This window comes from Gigantopelta aegis, chromosome 14, assembly GCF_016097555.1.
Source record: "Gigantopelta aegis isolate Gae_Host chromosome 14, Gae_host_genome, whole genome shotgun sequence".
In the NCBI taxonomy this organism is placed as follows: Eukaryota; Metazoa; Mollusca; class Gastropoda; order Neomphalida; family Peltospiridae; genus Gigantopelta; species Gigantopelta aegis.
Genome location: NC_054712.1, coordinates 55,347,687 through 55,369,934, shown reverse-complemented (window position 1 = coordinate 55,369,934; position 22,248 = coordinate 55,347,687). Strand labels below are relative to the sequence as shown.

General features: G+C 39.5%; 1 protein-coding gene across 5 annotated transcripts in view; it reads right to left on the bottom strand.

Annotated features, from left to right (window-relative positions):
* Positions 1–3,093: 3,093 nt before the first annotated feature.
* The window catches only part of LOC121388570 (protein LSM14 homolog B-like), a 29,415-nt gene continuing 10,260 nt past the window's right edge, over positions 3,094–22,248 (bottom strand). For 3 of the 5 annotated variants that reach the window (XM_041519953.1, XM_041519958.1, XM_041519957.1), the window contains 6 exons: positions 21,673–21,945; positions 13,115–13,339; positions 10,650–10,800; positions 9,161–9,366; positions 7,654–7,754; positions 3,094–7,143 (listed from right to left, as the gene is read on the bottom strand). In XM_041519953.1, coding sequence (XP_041375887.1) covers positions 7,123–7,143; positions 7,654–7,754; positions 9,161–9,366; positions 10,650–10,800; positions 13,115–13,339; positions 21,673–21,945 — 977 coding nt within the window. In that variant the 3' untranslated portion in view covers positions 3,094–7,122. The remainder of the gene's footprint in view (positions 7,144–7,653; positions 7,755–9,160; positions 9,367–10,649; positions 10,801–13,114; positions 13,340–21,672; positions 21,946–22,248) is intronic. The other 2 variants (XM_041519954.1, XM_041519955.1) reach the window with 2 other exon arrangements.

Below are 22,248 nucleotides of genomic sequence, written 5' to 3'. Positions count from 1 at the left end.
ACTGCAACTTGATCTGTAAAGCTATAGTATATACAAATGATAAAGCTATGTACAAAACTTCATCTCAGGGGCGTAGGCTGGGGGGTGGGGGGTGGGGGGTGGAGTTGAAGCAAATGGTCCGCTTTCAGAACTAAAACATACAGGTTTATACATATGGAGTTTCTGGTGGTGCAACAACAAAATAAAAAAAAGGTCCACTTGGTTCATATTTGAACCTCCCCAGATCCAGATCACGCTATGCCCTTGCATCTTGATACCTCCAGGCTTTGCAAATATCAGGAAATTTATTTTTCACGTCCGTTAAAATGGGTAAATCGCCATGAAAGTCAAACTTGTAACAGTACGTGATAAACCTATACACAAAATCTGAAAAAAATAGAAAAAAGTCCGGCAAACAAATTTTGACATCTCCTAAGTTCACGGGCCATAACTCCGTCAAAAATGGGTAAATCGTCATGAAAGTCAAACTTGATCTGAAACAGTACATGATGAAACTATACACAAAATTTCAGCTCATTATCTCAAAACCTTCTGCAAAAAAAGAACATCCGGAAACCATGTGGGACAGACGAACGGACAGAGATGAAAACTATAGTCCCCTCCGGTTGGATCGGTAGGGGACGAATAATAATAAAAGCTCTTCATGCTGTACGTTTGTCTCTATGCTTTACCTCATTCAAGCAAAGATTTTAAGGGTTTGTTTATGTTGTTCGTTTTTGTAAAATTCGACAACCCCTCGCTTGTATTTGGATAGGCCTACTCCCAAATCTAACGTGGGCGGGACGTAGCCCAGTAAGCCTCCTTAGTAAAGTGCTCACCTGATCTAGGATCGTTAAAAGTTAAAGTTTGTTTTGTTTAACGACACCACTAGAGCACATTGATTTATTAATCATCAGCTATTGGATGTCAACAATTTGGCATTTTTGACATGGCCTACTCTTAGTACGGAAATCTTGCTACATGCTTCCTTTAGTAGCAACGGGATTTTTTATATGCACCATTCCACACAGGATAGCACATACCACAGCCTTTGATGTGCCAGTTGTGGAACACTGGCTGGAACGAGAAATAGCCCAATGATCGCTCGTAGATTGACAGCTCATCAGGATACCATTGGTCTACGTCCCGCCCATTTTTACATGGATTTGGTCAACTAATATTATTGTGGGTAGAATTATGGAAATAGGCCTACATGTTGAAAAGGTTTCGGACCAGCTCATTTTGTCAGAATTTACTTCAGCAATGGAGGGGGCAATATTCTTTCATCTGTGTCAAATAAAATATTCCTTCCATCCCAAACGTAACGAGGAGAGGCGGATCCAGAAATATTTTTCTGGGAGGACCAACATGAAAATGGGACAAATTAAAGAGAGAAAAAAAAGAAGAGGTCACTTTGTACGGGAGGGCGGGCTGTGGTCCCCTTGGTCTACACCCTCCTAGATTTACTTACGATACTTTTATGGGTTTTTCCAATAGTTCAAATAACGTTGTAGTCTTTCGACATGAATGGGTACACGAGGTTAGTATTCCAAATACAAATGTGTAGTGACTTTAGGGCTTTGTAAATCTTTTGGAAATTCCAATAATCTAAAACAAAATTTGGAATGGGTTTTTTTAATGTTCCAACTCGTGCCTCACGATTGGTGTACCAACGGCCGTGTTGTGTACTGTTCCGTCTCGTGGCCTACATATAAAATGGCTCGCGCTTCTTTTTCGGTAGTAGGCAATTTAGTTTTGGGAGCGGGTTTTCTCCATTTAAAACAATCTTCGCACAGTACTCACCGGCTCTTGTTGTTTCTTGTACAAGGGCAAGTTTTGTGGTTTTGCTTCGAATAGCACTGGCAAATTTCATTGATATATCTTTATATGTAATTATTTTGTTACACTTGCTCAACAGTATTTTTAACAAATATATATATACACATGTATATATATTTTTTGATGCGTTAAATCCTTTGCAAAAATAAAAATCTTCCAAATTTTTTTTTATTATTAAATATGGACCATTCACCCACATCCAGTTTATAATAATAATTATTATTGTTATTGGAAGTTAAAACAAATATATTTAGGCCTACAAAGCCCCTTATTAAGTATCAATCACATAAAATGACCACAAGGCTAAACAAGAATCGCCAAAATGTTAGGTTATCGGACATGGGGATCCCGTTATTAGGAGTCCATTTCATTATTACATACGTCAAGTATGTAAGCTTCTATATAGGATTTAAAAAAAAAATTTAAAAAAATTATTTAACGACGCACTCAACACATTTTATTTACGTTTATATGGCGTCAGACATATGGTTAAGGACCACACAGATTTTGAGAGGAAACCCGCTGTCGCCACTACATGGGCTACTCTTCCGATTGGCAGCAAGGTATCTTTTATTTGCGCTTCCCACAGGCAGGATAGCACAAACCATGGCCTTTGTTGAACCAGTTATGGATCACTGGTCGTTGCAAGTGGTTTACGCCTACCCATTGAGCCTTGCGGAGCACTCACTCAGGGTTTGGAGTCGGTATCCGAACCCACCTACCAGCCGGATTTTAAAAATGCAGTTAATAAAATCGCTGATTATTCTTCATTTTCTGTTAGGCTACTTAACTCGACCACATCAAAAAAAAAAAAAAAAAAAAAAAAAAAAAAATATAATAAACGTCACCTTGCAACAAAGGCGATGTAGAAAGAATATGTATAATCATGTCCATCCATTTAAAAACAATTTTTTTTTTTTAAATAAAGTAGATTCATTGTAAAAAGATTTACACTTGAAAGTCTATGAAAACTATTGTACTATCTTTTGTACCAGATTTTCTTCCCCTCGGTGCTGCCAATAGCAGATGGCACTTTGCAAGTCTAATGCTTTTGGAACGTAATGTTACCCAATGCTACGTTTGTTTAAAATTTAAAAAAAAACCTAATAACCCCCACCCCCACCCCCCCCCCCCCCCCACCCCCCCCCCCCCCCCAAAAAAAAACCCCTGAAATTAAAAAATATAAATTTAACCATCCAGATCGTTTTTCATGGATCAATCTTGCAGCACTTTCCAATCACATTTCACTAGAATCAACAAATGGAACACAAAAACCAGTGTGACAAATTTATTAACAGTATCCTGCAATTTTAATACCAAACCATACAATGGTGGTTTAAGTTATTTACAATACATGCTGTCAAGTCTGCATGTTTCGATATTCTTTTCTTTTTAATCGTTTTAATATTTGTAGCACCTTCAGTTATTTCCATTCAGAGTAGATAGATTAACAAAAAGTTTCAGCAGCACTGAAAGAGGTATTGCAATTTGCCATTTTTAATCCAACATTATCAAATAAAAAATATATTTACATATAATTTTACTGAAACACTTGGTATGAAAATTTACAAGATCTGCAGTCTTACAATATCAAAAAATAACGACTAGTGTGCAGACACAAAACAGATCGGTTTTGTTTTATTTTCACGAAAATACATCCCTGGGGTGGATTCGTTTCACAGTACTAGAATTTCTGGGTGTGGTCAATGATATAGTAAACATTTCCTGTAATAACAAACTTATAAATCATGGGCCACCAACCAGAATGTAAGGTCAACGCAACAGTCCACCATTCATTTACTTTTGAGGGGGGAGGAGGGGGGAGGGGGGGGGGGGGGAGAGACATACCAGGTTTTCAACATAAGGGCACTAATATTTCAGAATTTAATGGATACATTTTAGAGATTATATAAGGAGAACTGCAGCTTAAAATCGTCAAATACAGTATCCAATTTCAAAACATTTCAAACTGACAACCACCTAATAGTAACACTTATGGTCGTTTTGTATTCATTACATACCCTAAAATTATTTTCTGCCATGAAGCCTGTATATAATAACTAATAATTTAAATAAACAGCAGCTTTCTATTTTGACACATCTTGGCAAGTTCTCATTTTTTAAATTTTTTTTTTTTTTTTTTTTTTTTTGAGAGAACCATGATTTTAACATTGCCAGTTTGGGTCATCGGACCTTGGAATTTTAAAATTGTGTTATTACAGTGGACTCTGTCCACACCAGGGGCCTAATTCATTAAGGTCTCTTAGGCTCTGCTAGACAACAAAGCATCCTCTGCAAGTCTTTTAGCATTGCACTGTGAGATCGCAAAGTTGCAAGAGTTTAGTGAATTAGGCCCCAGCTATATATAATCCGGATTTCTGTGTAAACCGGCATGATTCTAAAGTTCTGTCAAGTGACAACAGCTGTGTATACTTGTACGTCAGTGACACTTGAATTCAGTTCAGACAGTCTACTGTATAGATAACAATTTACAAACAATTTTGTTAACTGGTGTTAAGAACCACTATTTAAAACCCAAATTAAGAGCATTTGTTAAACACATACCAAAAAACCCACCATATATATCTATATATATATATATATATACACAAACAATTAGTAGTCCCACAGGGTTGGCAACATACTGTCCCCCTGGTTATATCATACCATTACTGACCCCAAAACTATTTTCCCCAAGAACCTTTATGTGCATAGAGGATTTTAACAGCTGCAACAAATATGTACGGCTTCAATGGCTTCACATACCAAATTCAATGTGTCAAAAATTCTTTAAGATACAATTGCTTTGTTACATTTCCTTCATTGACCAATAATTAAAAGTGACCAATTTTAATTATTCCACTTTAATTTGACCCCACAAGTTTGAATTTTAAAAACAAAAATTGCATCCTGAACATCTGAAATGTGTCATGTAAATCATTGTCATCTGTCCTTGATTTTTATATATATAAAAACCTGCCTTTAATGAATCATGGCATAACTATCTTTAATACTACTGCATAGTCTAAAATATGGACACATTAAGCTAAAACATTGTTACAACTGGTTTAGATCAAAAGCAACATCCAATTCATCCCATTCACATTACATAGCTACTAACTTTGCCATAAAAAAATTGACTAGCACTTTGTCCAATTATACATTTTTTTGGTACAACTATTTGTTTTGTATTTCTCCTTTATAAATAAGCATTAAACAAGTCAAAACATCCTTGTGTAAAGCATAAAATGAAATTTTTCAAGAAAAAAAAGAAAGAAAGTCTTGTCACATTATTTCTTAACATTCCCACAGACGGGAAAGCACATACCACAGCCTTTCATTAGTTGTGGTGCACTGGTTGGAACAAGAGATTTATCTGACGAGTGAAATAGATTTAAAATGAATAGATAAATGTTATCCAATGGACATGAATGTAGTATTCTACTTTTTCTTACATTAGTCACAACCAGGTTTGAAATATTTTATTAAATGTCTTTCTCAACTAAAGCATATTTATGGCCTTTTCTCTTCGTTAACTTGTACGTCACAGAGAACATCTGCTTTAAAGCAGTGAATTTTGATGCTTTTTGATGCTTTCAATGGATGGTAGGTCATCATCTAGGAGCATCCAATTTTATATTTAAATCAGCATCACCAGTTATTTCAGTAGACCAAGCATATAGAGGACGACCACATCCCAGCACTAAAAACACCAGTGCTTATGGTTTCAAAGTCTATGGCGAGTACTAAAACTGCCCTCCTGAAATTATGTAGGAGAGTAATTGCTTTTAGTATACATATTCACAGTAATTTTGAGTAAATAAATTAGCGCCATCAATGTGTGACAAAGTGAGCAGTTTTTCACCCACAAGAAAATCATTTTGCACAAGAGTAATTTCTTGCATCAAACCATAATGATTGAAACACACTGTAGATTACTGAAGTAAACTGATCAAGATGCAAATTAGTCGTTACAATAAAACAATTTTTTTTAGTTTTAACAGTTTAAAAAAATTCCAAAAAAAAGAAGAAAAATCCCCCAGTAAGTGTTCTTATGATGTATAATGGTAATACCCGAGCAACAAAAAAACCTGGAGATTCCTGCAGGTAACAGATCAGGAACAACAATTAATTTCACAATTAGTTAATGTGCAAAGATTAAATAAACCCCCTTACCAAGTCAAATGCATACCAACCACAGACACGTTACTGGAAAATATAGATGGCCCCTGCAAGTAGACACCAAGACAATACAAGTGACTACAGATCATGGCAGGTCAATGCACGTTTAAGTAACGTTGTCAAACATTTAGAATGCTAAGAAATAAATCATAATTGTCTAAGAAAATAAAGATATTTCAGCACTTGTAATTTATTCTCTCTTGAAAATTACTAGATTTTAAATTTGTCTGCTCAACATGTGTAAATCTAAATGCATCCAACATTCTCCGAAGTCTTCTACATGTGACCAACATCAAACCTCTGCGTTAACATGCATTTGGTACATTTAGTGCTACAAATTCCAACAGCAAAAAATAAACAAATAATGTCTTGTAAAAAGACAACTATTGGGCATCAAGTGTTAACAAGAAAACAGAATGCAGCACATGAAATGTAAAGCACTTTTCACTTTTGATCATCACGACTTGCATGAAGTAGATTCGAGGCAAGAAAAATCAAACAAAAAATTGTCACTTCTCATTTATGTAAGCTAACACAACGAGCTAGGAACTTCTGCTTTCCATAAAAAAATAATCTTGCAAGTCATGCAATAAATCCAAAACTTCAGTGGGTTTTTTTTTTTTTTTTTTTTTTTTTTTGCATTCTATAAGAAACAAAAATACATCTTTGGAAAGTCCACCACAGAAAATTGCCACTCTTACTAAATTTTCTTATTCAGGTGACAACATCTGTCCTTCATTTACACAAACAATGAAGTCATTTTCAACAATGCAAGGGCACAAATGGCAGGATTTTTTTTTCCCCCCCATGTACCAACAACTGAATTTGCGTGGCAATCCTTGCAAACTATCACTGGTTCTAGGTTTTCCAAAATACCTTCATCACTGGTGCTAGGATGTCGCACAACACTACTTATCAGTGCTCAATATCCGTTAAAAGTACAACATACGTAACACTGGGACGATAATGAAATGTTGGTCACGACGACATGTGAATTAATAACTAGCCACTGTCAATACTGCCAGTAACACCAGTAATCAACCAGGTCACATTCCATCTCTGGAACAAAAACCAAGCAAATGCCACCTTTCAAACTTTCAGGTAACAGATTTTGGGCAGGCTTTAAGATTTGACACCAACTCTCTGAAATAAAATAAAATGTAAATTTAAAAATCATTTTACACTTAACACACTAGACATGTGATTAATAAATTATAAATTAAATATAAAAGTAAACATTAAAAAACTGAACCTCTTTTTGCAAATAAATATCCAATATGTTTAATCATTATCATATAAAATAATTGACGAAAAACAGAAAAAAACACAAAAAACTTGCAGGGCTAGCTCTGGGTTAGCAGAAGATTTCGCCAAATTATCTACTAAACTTCAAAAATGGCAGAAACCTAATTATTTTCTAACAAAATACGATTTATTTCATGAAATTATTCTTCCAAATTAAAATAAAATTTGCCAGTTTTTGAAATTTGCAATTTGGCGAATTTAGCGAGTACCAGAGTTAGCTGTGTCTTGGAAAGCTCTTTTTGGACATTTTTATTCTCCATTACAAATGTAGTCTACAAATTATGTTGGCATATCAAGTTAAACAATGAAACAAGCAAGCAACATAGTAAATGTAGAAAAGACTTTTACCTCACTATTTCTGTTTGATGGTGGACCTCTAGATGAATCATAATCATAATTAACCCAACCCTGATTTCGCCGTCCACCCCTTGCATAACCACCTCTTCCACCTATAAAATTAAATAATAAAATTATAAACAATGCAAGTGAAGACCAATAAATATTCGGGGGAAATCTTAAGTTTTTCGCAATGATTGGATAACAAAAAGAAATGATGAGCCAAACTATCAAAATCCAAACCTATGTTATGAAAAACAGGTCTAGACTATCAAATACACTTAAAACACTTGAGTGTAAATAAGATCAACTTACAAAATCTACCAAAGGAAATTAATGTTTATATATTAGTACATTTTGAACTACAGCTATTGTGAAATTGTTTATTTTCATAGGCTGAAACAAAGTTCGTTAGGTATTTAAATTCATGGATCAAAAAGGTAGCATCATAAATTTAGATATGTATACAGGGAATATTTTTGTTTTCAAAATCTTGATTAGTGATATTTCTAGTCAGTTGAAAATTGATTAGCAACTACTGCTTAATGTTTTAAAATTGTGTAGCAGCCTCTGAAACTTGCGTAGTGACGCAATACTGAACAAAATGTTGTGTTCTTTACATCATTGCCTTCACAAGTCCTCAAATTACACAATTAAACCATCACAAACAATAGTTATTTCACAGTATTTGGAAGGAATGAATGTTATATTTAACAATGCACTAAACACATTTTAGCTATATGGTATCAGACCATGGGTGTACGACCCGGCAAAACAGTGGGGAAAATTCGGGCAGTTTTTATCTGGGTAAAATTTCGGGCAAATCAACCCATCCAGCCCCCCTAAATCAAAGTCCCCCCAAACGCCCATGTATCAGACATATGGTTAAGGACCACACAATAAGAGAAAACCCACTACTTAATGGGCTACTCTTTCCAATTAACAGCAAGGGATCTTTTATATGTAGCATCTCCTGTACATACCACAGCCTTTGTTACGTCAAACGCCGAGCTCTGGCCGAGACCAGAAATAGTAGAGGAGGACCGATACTAGTCAGACCACACACCAAGCATACATGTTACTACTGGGCTACGTCCCTACCACAGTATTTGGTGTTCAACAGTTCTTTCGACATATGGTTGAAAAAACAAAATGCCACCACATAACTGGATCCCAGGACTCTTTCATTAAAATTGCAAGAAGGATAGTTTCATTCGCAAATCTAATTTAGCATAATCTAGTTTTACATGGACATAACAGGTTAAGCAAAAAAGAAAATGTGTTACCTGAATTATTTTTGCGTAAGCCATAAATGGTTTACGCAAATATCCAATTCTCATAGGCCTGAATCCTACCACCATTCAAAACTGAGGCAAGTAATCTACCACAGAGCAACATTCCACACCAGTAAACTATGATATCATGTGCAAGTATACAGATATCTTATGTTAAATTATCAACACTGCTTTTCATTAAAACGCAGCATGTAGCAGTAAAACAAACCTTTGATTTTAATTACCTCTGAAACCACCGTATCCTTGGTTAAAATCACCGTAACCTTGGTTTGAACCTCCCCAGCCCCCTCTGCCCCGACCTCGAAATCCTCCTCGTGGGTTGCCACGGTAACCACCTCTACCTCGCCAATTCCTTCGCCAACTATCTGCTACACCAAACGTTTCCACATTCAATTTTCGTTCATCTCGCCAACTCATTTTGGTATTGCTGCTGGAAAGAAGTATGGTTAAAATCAATATATCATAAATTTTATGCAAATTACCAACAGAAGTGTACTCATATCAGCAAAGATGAAAAAAAATGTTTTGTTTTAATGACACGACTAAAGCACAATGATCTATTAATCGGCATATGGTCATTTCTGACTCAGTCTCGGAGAAAACTTGCTATATTTTCAGAGACAGGACAGCAAACACGACCGATACATCAGTTGTGGTGCACTGGTTGGAACGAGAAAAACATCCAATAAGAGAATGGGTCCACCAAGGTGGTTCAATCCTATGACGTGGGGGCTCTGCTGACAGCTAGATCCTGTCCCCCAGCCAAGTAGAAAGTACAACGGACTGCTGACAAAGTGTAAAAAATTGCAGTTTTCAATGATCATAAATGGCCGTCAGTTAACCCGAGTACTGCAGGCGAGATATCTCGCCAGACGTCATGTCAGTCAATATACTGTACACAGTGCATTCCCCAATTCATATTTCCCGCCGTTTTGCACACGACACTCACCGGAAACGGAAATATAATTAAAGAAAAAAGATTTTGTTTCAAAATGGTGGCTTTTGTTTTGATTTTTTCAATTGAAAATACCTTGAAATTTTGAGTTCAAAAAGTGGTTTTCGGCAAGTATTTTCGCTTGACAACAATGGCGGCAAGTCGCTGTCATTTTCAAGGATCGATAGCTGATTGTGACAGCTAATTTGATAATAAATTTGATCGTTTTACCAACAACGAAAATTACCAAATATTGCAATATGAATCGTAGTTCGGGGTTTAAAAAAAAATTCTGGTCATTAAACCAGTTATCGGGAATAATGGACATAAATACTGGACAGCTGGCCAAAAATGCCCGTAAGTAAACACAACTTTTTCGATTTTTTGCCTAATTTTAATCACCATTAGCCGATCTAAAATAATAAAAATTACAAAAAAAGACACGAAAATAATACTTACCAATTCATATATGAACTTTATTTCATGTATTTATAAAACATTTAAGTGAATATATTTGAGTAAAAATTATAAACTTGTACCCACTCAACGTGGTTTTTGTTAAAAATTAATCAAGTAGTCTAAAGGTCAAGTTCATAGCACCAAGGTAACAATATTGTATTTATAATACAAGATGGGAGCAACTATATGGGACTTGTCACCAATAGTACCAAGTGATTAAACATCCTATACACAACGGTACTATTTTTTCAGTCTAAAGTTTCCCTTCAAAGACTGAAAGTTTGTCATTGACTGCATAATAAAATATAAAATCTACAAACCCTTTAGCCCTTTCACTTGCTTCACAGCTGATTTTGTCAAAAAATGATTTGTTCTTGTCGTAAAACACTTCCTCTGGCTCTGGCTCAACAGCTTCATTGGGTTCTTCTTCCCCTTCTTTCTCTTTTTCTCCATTTACAACTTTTTCATCACCTTTAAGAAAGAATTACTGTTATGAACAACCAATTGGTGAAACAATGCAAAGTAAGAAATATAATAGTTAAGTATCATTGAGCATCATATACTGACTGCATCTATATGGGCTGCGTTTTAACAGGAGTTCAGTCTTTGTTATAATGCCTACACAACATTAAAAGAACATATGTTAATGTCTGGCTTATGACATAAAATTTCTTTACAACTCAGTAGCAGTACACTATTTCTGAAATAGAAAACCATATTGAAACGAGAACTAAAAGAGTACTGCTAAAGCAATACATGTCCCCTACCAGACCCAACAAATATCCGTATCAAGGGCTATAACTTTGTGAACAAGAGTACCAGTGAGATACATAATATGACCGTCAGGAGACTGATGGAAAACCATAGGTAATGAATATATTACGGGTAAGATTCAATTTTAATTATGTGAAATGTTTGCAATGGGATGGATGAAGAGTTTGTTTTGGACCAATTACTGATGATATTGTATCCACTGGAGAAGGTACTGTCTGATTAATGAAGTTATTGCTCTTCATTAGAAACCTTGTGCATTGATCTGCTCTTCTGGGAAAGTAAACCATCCAGAAAAGTAAACAGTCCTGACTTCTTCAAAGGCTAAACAAGATTTTCCTATGATGTTCAGAATATAGCAGGGTGTGCACTTTACGGTTGCCCGATTGCCCATAGCGGGTCAAAATAGCATTGAGCAAGTCAAAACCTTATGTGTCGCCCACCTGGCTACCGAATTTTTTTGCATATTGTATTATGTATCAAAATGCAAATAACTAATGTCTGTAAGAAATTGGAAATATATTATTTATCGTTTTCAACAGGTTTCCTATTAGTATCTGCGCAACCAAACCCATTAGGATATAATAGCGACCACTTCCCCAGTCTATCGAACAGTCTGAAACCATTCGGAATTCCTCGGCCGGTTCTGATTATGTACTCGGTGAAAACCTCGGCACATAAATGTATTCGTAGGTTCAATCGGAACACCTCGGCCATGTCCGTCTTTACTTTCCATTTAGTTACTATCTGAACAACTCGTCACATTCTGCTACACTATGTTTCACAGAAAGATTTTGTTTACGAGCCTCAAGTTTTCCAAGTGACATTGTGTTGGAAAGTTTTCGTTTCATATGGAATATACCGATTCTACTAACCAAACACCCAATCGTCACTGCGGACAATGTCAACAACAGCTATCATTGCCTGTGCATGTGCGAGTGTTGTTAAATAGTGATTATGCCTGTAACTTGTGTTGTGTGTTTATTTCTCTAGCGGATGTGATTATTGTTTGTATAGATTGATGTCAGCTTAGTATTTTTTTAATTCCTCGTCATACGGCCATAAAAGCACCTTATTCATTCCAAGACCGAGCCTTGGTAAAACATTCCAGATGTACAAGTGTGTGGGTCCCATGACAACATAATAAGTATATTTTAATTACAACAGTTTGTAATAAAACTAAAACAAGTTCTGTTTCCTTCTTTTGTGTTGTTATTATTGTTTGTATGATATAACATGTTTTTAAAGTGCAATTTAAATTAAAAATTTACGAAATTTGGTCGCGGGTCATTCAAGAGTTGTACGGGCGAGTCAAAGTGTTGCTGTGAGTAGCCTGGTTGGCCAGTAAAAAAAAATCCTAAGTGGATACCCTGTATAGACAAATTATTTGATTTATTTGTATGACAGTGACCTAGTAATAGTATGCGACACACAGATATTCCGAAGTTGTTCCTACATGTGAGGTTTGATGGGTCCTGTATGCATCTAAGATATGGTCCGGACTAGAAAACATTAACGTAGACACGCATATAAAAATGGACAACTCACGGGAAAATTAATTTTCATTTTTTCCCCAAGTTAACTGAAAAATGTGTGTAAATCGCCATAACGTCAAACTTATCTGTAACGTTACACGATATAGCATTTCGTGTTATATATTACATTACATTTCAGCTCAACAACTTGAGGCATTCTGAAAAAAACAAGAAATGTGACACGTTGGACCAAAAACAATTTACATTCATAAAGGGCCTGTCACCACCTTTGTCAATGGTATATATTTTTTTTAGTTCATTGTTTTGTTTTTTGTTTTTACAAGGTTTTATCATGCTTTTATGAAAGCAATCCAGCAAACTCTATAGTGGAGTGTTAACACGCTATAATTTAATGCAGGTTATCAGTCTAAAAGCATAATTTGGCTTTGGTACAATAAAATACCAGTATTATCATATTATCGACTATAATCATATTTTATAACCATATTCTATAGATACAGCACCAAACAACAACTCACTAATGGTTAGCTTCTGTTTAAGCTCTTCCTCAATTTTTTCTTTATCAAACTGAGCATTAGAACTCTCAAAATCAAATTCGCCTTCGAATTTGAGTGGAGTTCGTTGTTGGCCTCCCCTGTTCCGGTTGCCAGCACTCCGTGGCATTCCTCTGGGACCTCCCCTAGGACTACCCCTGTACTGCTGCCCAACACTGCCATCTCGCCCACCTCCACCTCCACCTCCACCTGAGAAATAAAATTAATCTTTTAGATCATCCATCAATACTGACCCTGTGATGTAACTGAAACATCAAGGCCCAGGGCTCGCGCTGTCAGTAGCCAAATTAGCCATTGGCTAATTTTTACAAAAAATGGCTAATAAAATTTGCAAGTGGCTAAACTTTTGGCTAAGCCATTTTCTGTCTTCTGATGTGAACAAACGGTTACATAATCTATCCGACACCTCAAACATAATAATAATACCAAATATTAAATTAGCGTAATGGCGATCTCGCGACTGGTAACAAAAAAAAAGGTTATTAATTTTAACGGCATGCATTCAACATGTATGACAGCAATTTTCACTTTGTAAAATCTTTGAACCAAAGTAATAAAAACAGCCCGACAAAGCGTGTCAATTTTAATACACATGCCAGTTCAGGGCCAAAAGACATGTAGGCTATCTCAAGGGCAGTGCAAAACAAAACATTCGCTAGATTGGTTTGTGCGCTTCACGTTAAACCAAATGGACATGACGAACACCAATCAAATAGTTCGCGAACGTTAGGAAGAACGTTCATTGGCTGAACTGAGGACAGCTCTCGGTGCGAATATACGTCCCGCTTCAGTCAGCAGACACCCATGTGTCAAGAGATATCGTTGCGGACATTAAACAATACGATTACGCAAAAGTAAATCTTGATGTAAATTTATAGAAAAACAATAGTTGTTTGCACCTAACTGCAGTTTTTGTTTATTCCTTTGTCTTTGTTAATTTCGTACCCATGGTCGAGAGCACGCATGCAGATCGCTATCGCGGGAAATGAACATGCAGTATTTATACAAATTGCAGTTAAATGTACACTGAATAAAAGTAGTTTACAATAATCATATTTGTTAGATAATTTTAGCTATAAATTTGTAAGACTGAGGCGACATTTAATAAGTTAGCTGGATTTTAAAAAGACCGTACATTTTAATTTTATTAAAGTTTTTGGGGTTTTTGTTTTTTTTAAAAATGGAGTGTACTGTGAAGTCGGTATTCTTAGCAGAGGTAGGCCTATTTTGCAAGCAGAAATCACAAGCATTTAACACGACGCTGAAATCAACAGCAACAACATGACACAAATTATGAAATTGTTTGGGATGGGGAATTGATGGGTCACTTAATAATAATAAAAAAATAAAAAAATAAAAAAAAAACTATTCAAATTAACAAAGATTGCTATTTAAAGAAATAATGAGCTCTATATAAAAAAAAGCTCTCCAATTTTTATTTGGGAAAAAAGGAAGAAAGAAAAAACAATAAACATCCACCCACCCCCATATTTCTGTATGTTTGTTAATTTAATGTCATAGGCCTTAGAAGTGGGAGTGGGTGTATGGGGTACTGGCTTCAAACTCTGAAGATAATGCATAACCCCATCCCCACCGCACCCCACTCCCGCTGAAAAATCGAAGTAATATATTAACTGCCCCTACCCCCATTGAGGTTTTATTATTCCTATTTATTCCAGTTTGTACACAATTAGCTGAAAAAGATACATTTTCAAATTCATATATAAATACTCTATACAGTACTGCATAAAACAAATTTGGCTAAAGCATTTTCAATATGGCTAATAAAAATTCCATTTGGCTAATATTTTGGCTACAGGTATTTTTGATCCAGGGTGAGCCCTGAAGGCCCAGTGTTTATAAACTGTTTACGAGTCCAGACACAATCTCTGTTGACATCACACGCATACAATTTGTATGGCGTTGTCATGACAGTGTCTCGAGTCCAAGACTAAAAGTTTTATAAGCACCAGGCCAGTCTTAAGAAAAGTTTGTTTTGTTTAATGACACCACTAGAGCACAATGATTTATTAATTGGCCCATGAAAGGCAATAAATCCTGTGACCCATCGCAAATGACCACAGCTATAACCCACCACCAACACAATAAATTATTATCTGTCCACCCCCCCCCCCACAATGAGTTCAAAATTCAAACTGCAAAAAAAGCCTCGTCTACTAGATCAACTAAAGATGCTTTGTTAGAATAAACCTGTCCTAGTATTTAACATATCCCCATTTGCACACGTTCAGTTGGCCAGAAATAAATGTTATCCTATTTTAATAATTTTTATCTGCAACAGTAATTTGACATTTAATCGAGTGACATGGAAGTATATGTTTGTGGATAACCCGTTAACCTTCTGACTACTGCAGGCGAGATATCTCGCCTGACGTCACACCAGTCGACATACTGTACACAGTGCATTCCCCAATTCATATTTCCTCACAAGTATTTTCACTTGACAACAATGGTGCCACGTCGCGGTTATTCTTAGGGATCAATAGCTGAATGTGAAAACTAATTTAATAATAAATTTGATTCGTAGTTTGTTTTTACAGAAAATCAGAAAACCAATGTTATTTGGAATAATGGACATAAATACTCGACAGCTGTCCACAAATGCCCAATTCAAATATAAACTTTATTTTATGTACAATATTTATAAAACATTTAAGTGAATATATTTGAGTAAAATTATAAACTGGGACCCACTCAACGTGGTTTTTATCAAAAATGGAGAAAACTTGGAGTGTTTTCTCTTTTATAGATACATTACCTGTCCTCAAACAAGGGCACCCCCCCCCCCCCCCCCCCCCCCCACGCAAGTGGTCTGGTCTGAACATCCCAACAGCCAATGGGATGGCCTAAATTCTTTTACTGCATACTGCTCTCTAGTTCCAGTCACACGACTGTAACTTCCTTCTTTTTCCCTGAGCGCATCGCATGGAGAACAGGAAGCGGGGAGGCCCGGGCGGGATGAAATCTTGAGTACAGCATTCAACAGATGGTGGTGGGTGCCGAGATCCGTAGATGCTTGTGATAACTCCCCAAACCGGAAAGAGGCTGACTAGTGGAAGAATGAGGCCAACCCTGGTAAGCCCTCCTCCTAGGGATGCCCGTCACAGACCAATGCAGGTGATGTTAGTAACAACAACCAGAATGGTGGCATCCGTCAGCAGTGGCAGGTACGGTTCCCAGAACAAAGGACCAGGAGGCGGCTGCCATATCTCATGCTGGTTCAGACAGGGTGGGAATTCGTAGCCACCAGGGATGCAGGTGTCAGACAATAGTTGGCGAAGATGGAGTCCGTAGCCCGGAAACAACCAGTGATAATGTGCTGAATGGGTGTGTTGCAGTGCAGGAACATCGTGGCAGCCAAGGCACGGAGTTCATGCAGATTAGAAGCAGATGGAGCAGGTAAACCCTCCTTCTGATAGGCGGTCAGGATAGAAGACCGGATCCAGGTGGCCACCGTGTTTTTGGTAATATCCCTCAACCGACTCTGGTTACAGGAAAGGAAAAGTCTTTTGCGATGTTGTCGAAAAGATCTGGTCCTCTCGATGTACTGGTGCAGGGCTCTGACAGGGCACAACGCCAAGTCCTCAACGTCCGCTGGACCAACGATAGAGGAGAGGGCCTGCACAACATAAGAACGAGGCGCTTGGTCTGGTAACTGATTCTTTGCAACAAAGTTCATGAGTAACTCCAAGTTGACTGCACGCCGATCTCGGTGAAAACGTACCAAGTCTACATCAAGAGCATGGAGTTCTGAGACACGGGCAGCTGTGGCAAAACAGAGTAAAAACACCGTCTTCAACGTCAAGTCTTGCAGGGAAGAGGGTTCGATCGGCTTATAAGGTGCGGCCGATAACGCTCGTAACACCAGATTCAGGTCCCATCTTGGTAGCCGAAACCTGTGTACTTGATCATCAAGGCGAAACCCTTTGATCATCTTATGGATCTCAGGAATACCCGATAACTTCGTTCCAGTAGCAACATCACGAACAGTAGCGATGACCGAAACGTACCCAGCGATGGGTAGACCCCTTCAATCGTAAAGCAGTCCGCAGATACAGCAAAAATCAGCAAGACGAGGTATCTGGATCGTCTGAGGTTTGAGTTTTTGCCGGACACACCATCGGTGAAAGCAAAGTCATCTGACGTTGTAAGCCGCAGTAGTGATCTGTGCGCATTCAAAATGGCCGCCGTAGACTGAAGAAAAACCTTTCTTCCTCAAACTCTTGGAGAAAGTCCACGCGTGCAGTTGGAACAACTGCGGACGTGGATGGTATAGTCTTGACGTGGGATGCAGCAACAGATGATCCCAGTCTGGCAGCGGTAAAGGATGTGGATTGGCAAGACGTATTAGATCTGGATACCACATCCTGGATGGCCACATCGGAGCAATGAGCAACAGGCGACAATGGTACAGCTGAAACCTTTGAAGCACTCTTGGAAGGAGGATTGGTGGAGGAAAAGCGTACTCGTCCATCTGTTCCCAGCTGATGGCCAAGGCGTTGAGATCCAGAGCTTCGTGTGGCGAAGAGATCGATGTTTGGTGTCCAAAGTCTGTCGCACACCCATCAAAACGCTTCGGGATGGAGCATCCATTACATCGGCTGTGGAGACGACGGCCGAGACAGTGTGTCGGCTAGTACATGGGAAACCCCTGGAATATGGCGAGCCCAAAGTTGCAACGGAATCTCGTCGACCAGCTTGTAGAGACGATAAGTCGCTGGGTGAGTGCAAGAATGCTGTATATACAAAATTCCCATTTTGAGAAAACGAGCATTAAAAAATAATATCGCTGGGTCAGTGCAAAAATGTAGTATCTACAAAATGTTGATAAATAAGGTCTTAATTTTCACAATGTAATGGACCCTATATGTTCCAGAGCAAAAATGTTGTATGTTCATATAACAGGTCTGGTTGCTTAATTTGAAGTCAGCTAAACTGTTGTAAATGTATTGTAGTTGACTCGGAGCGAAAGTGTTTAAGTGTTATATCAGTGTATGCTGCTTCAGATTTTGGAGGAAACTATCAAAAGAAGAATACAAAAAGTCATGGCTTCCGCGATTATTTGATTAGTTTTTAATGCTCGTTTTCTCAAAATGGGAATTTTGTATATACAACATTCTTGCACTCACCCAGCGAAGTCAACTGCAGCAGACTGCTGGAGTAGGTTCCGCCCTGACGGTTGATGTAAGCCGCCACGGTGGTACTGTCTGTGGCCACCATGAGAGAGGCCCCTGTCAACATCTGTCGCCAATTAAGGATAACGTAGTAGACTGTCAGCAACTCTAGCCGGGAGTTCGCCGGGAGACCACAGCCCTGAAGTAGTCTGGTTGCTGAGATGAGCTCCCCAACCTTCCAGTGACGCGTCGACGAACAGGTGATGAGTGGCTAGGAAGGGCCGCATAGAGACACCGTCTAAGACGTTGATCGGAGCGTAGATTGTCCGGGAGCGAGATGATCAAGTCCGGATTGTTGAAACGAACAAACGGGTTGAGAAACATCTGCAAGCGCCGCAACTGGAGACGCCCTCTGAGTGTCAAATCCTGGGCAGAAGTGAGGAGACCCAGGAGACTGCCAACCGTGGAAGGTCATTGGAGCAGTGAGGGCTATGGCAATCATGGTCTGGATCTTCTCCCAACGGTCTAGAGGAACTTGAACGAGGCCCAGGTGTCAGGTCGAAGCCAAGCACCTATGAACTGTAGAGACCGCGTGGGAGCCAGTCGAGATTTCTCGATGTTGATAATCCAACCCAGATGCTTGAGAAAGTCCAATGAAGGCAACACGTGCAGTAAGCCCTGTCTTGATCTGACACTTCATCAAGCAATCGTCGAGGTACGGGTAATAGGATATACCTCTGCGATGCAGAAGCGGGACATCGGAGTCGTGATTCTGGTGAACAGCCATGGCGCCATGGATATCCCAAAGGGCAGGACTGTCTATTTGTAATGCCGACCCTGTAGCACGACCGGAGGTAGCGATGACAATCGGCATGCATCGGAACATGAAGGTAGGCATCCTTGAGATCTAGCGAGGCAAGCCAATCCCCCCGTTTGATCACGACAAGGACATCTCGCAACGTTAACATCTTGAAGGACGGAGGAGGAAGCAGGTAGTGGTCGTTGAAAAACGCCAAGTTGTGGATCATTTGCTGCTCCGGAGAATCTTTCTTCGGTACGAGGAAGATGTCCGAGTAAAAGCCGGGTGTTAGGCGTGCTTCCGAAATGCTGCGAACAGCTCCCTTCTCCACCAGTTTGTTGACGGACTCCTGTAGGACCTCGACTAGTGATACGGAATGCCGCGTTTCTCGAGGTGAAGTGGTCAATGGAGGGATGGCAGAGAATTGCAGACGATACCCTGTCTTCAAGATCGAAGTGACAAACGGATCTTGGCAAAGTGTCTGCCAGTTTCGCCAATAACGGCGAAGTCGACCCCTGGGTCCGAGCTGGAGGACCGGATGGTCATTTGTCCGGAAACCATCGAGAAGGTTCACCTCGAAAGGAACCTCTCCAGCGCTTAGATGGTGGTTGTGCAGTGAAAGTAGACTTTCGCTTCGTGGATTCCAACATCGAAATAAGTTGTAAAGCTTCGACAGTTGCTGTCGACTGTTGGTCCTTATCATTGGCCTAACCACATCAGAAACCTTGCCTGCAAACAGCTTTGTTGTGGACCACGGTTGAGCTAACGGCTCCTTATGCTGGAAATCCAAAGTGGACTTTTTCAGATAAGCCTGGCGACGGTACTGCATCAACATCGAGACAGGTAACCGAAGACGTCAGGAAAGCCAGCATCTGCGCCGATTGTTGAAACAGCGCGTAGCACCGTGCATCTTTTGCCTGGGTGGCCATCGCAGCAAGGAAAACGTCCAAGTAAGACAACACAAACGAGCAACGTCTCTGGGCAGTATCCATGGCTTGGACCTGTTTGTCCGTCAAATCCACAGTTGACGACTTCCCAAGACGGTGAACATCATCCACAGACGGAGCCCCATCCTTAAAGGGCACGTCAAACACTGGATACATACAGTGATTCCAAGACGGGAAGGTGACAAACGACGCCGTGTCTTTAAAGGTGCGGTCTAAATCCGTCGCCACGTCGGATACGAGTGTACCGGCTGCCAAGGAACGCATAACCACATCAGTCGCTATCGGTCCCTTCTTGGACGGCGTTGGTGGATTTGGCAAGGACGGCAACATGTCATAGACGGCCGCCAAGCAATCCCTCATAGTCATATGGTCAGGAGAGTCAGGCTCATCAATGATAGAAACCGCTGTAGGCGCTGCATCTCCAAAGTCTCGGAGCACTCGAGCACAGGCTAATCAATCTGCCGAAATGGAAGCCGCCGGTGGTCCCATCGAGAACCCTCGGAGGCCCTGGAAGTCATATCAATCGAAGGTTGGCGCTGACGATCCATGGAACCCGTAGGGAGCCGTGCAGGTCGTGGGGAATGGCTACGGTCCTGGCTCCGAAGATGACTTCCCCACCGAAGATCGGTGAGCCTTGGAGTCCGTGGAACCGCGCATGAGCCGGCTTGTCAGAGGGCTGTCATCCGAAGTCTTAGGTATCGGTAGAGCTGAAGAAGCCGCACCCCCTGAAGAGGGGACTTGCACCAGACTTGACCCCGAAACCGCCGGTTTGGGTAAGGTCGCCATTGACGCCATTGTTTCTTTCAGCATGGTCGGTAGAATTGAATGTAACACTTCCGCTACGGAGTCAGCAATTGAAGGCGAAGATTCCACTTTCTTAGTTCTCGTTGACACCACCTTCAGATAAGCCGCGAACTCGACATCAGACAACCCCGAACACAGGTCGCATCTCGAAGAGAGGCCACAAGGAACACGACAACCCGGACATAAATCATGAGGGTCGCCGCCGGCAGCAAATTTTTTACAGTGTAAACACCCTCGTACAAGTCGCTGAACATTAACATCAGACATGATAACAATCTTTCAATCTGTGAAAGAGAAAGAAAAAACCAACCATGACACAAACACAAAGCCGGTCAACAAAGACACCATTTTGCAAATAGCGTCCGACACGACGATCGGCAATATAAAAAAACATTTCATGTAAATAAACGCTTGGAAAGTCAAGCAAAATACGCGAAAAGACATACGAAAGCTAACGAAAACGAAGGTGAAACACATTTCACCCAAACACGAATACAAAACTAAAGGTCTTATTAAAAAAGTTGACTCCAAAACAGAGCCAAGCAAAAGAACATCCAGACCCTTTAGTGAAGAGAAAAAGAAGGAAGTTAGTCATGTGACCGAACTAGAGCAGTATGCAGTAGAAGAATTTAGGCCATCCCATTGGCTGTTGGGATGTTCGGACCAGACCACTTGCGTGTGTGTGGGGGGGGGGGGGGGGGGGGGGGGGGGGTGCCCTTGTTTGAGGACAGGTAATGTCTAAAAAAAATAATCCAGTAGTCTAAGGTTAAATAGAATGCACTGAAATGCATGGATGTGCTATGAGAAAAATTACTTGAAAGATTACGAATGGCTCACCACCTCGGTTTGGATGTGTAGGTGCACCTCCCCTATTGCTACTTCGTCCTCTGGAGTATGTTGTAGAGACAGGTTTGTTTTGCCGTTGTGATGGATGGACACGTTCGTTCTTCTGATCGTGTTGATGACCGTGCCTATTGGTGTGCTGTGAATGTGGTGCTTCGGTTACTGGACCCTTATCATTGCTGGAAATGCTGCCCGTTGATGACACTTGCGTACCTTGGTCGGATGTGGGCGACTTGCGGTTTGGCGGTGGTGTTGCTCCTCGTGATCCTACAAAATAGCAAGCAGAAATTAAGAGAACTAACAAAATATGTTTTAACCGCACATCTTTGAACAGGACAGAAAATACCATAGGCTTCACTGTAACTTGTTAAAGCACTTGTTGGAATAAGAAAAGCCTTTATGGGTCCACAAAGAGATCAATTCTATGATAAAGTGCTTCTTCACACCTGCCATTAAACAACTTTTTACATATATATTAAAATTACCACCAACTTAAGACAAATAGTTGCCGAATGAAATGGTATCCATAAGTATTTTTTGTTCATTTTAGCAGTTCACCAAGAAAAAATA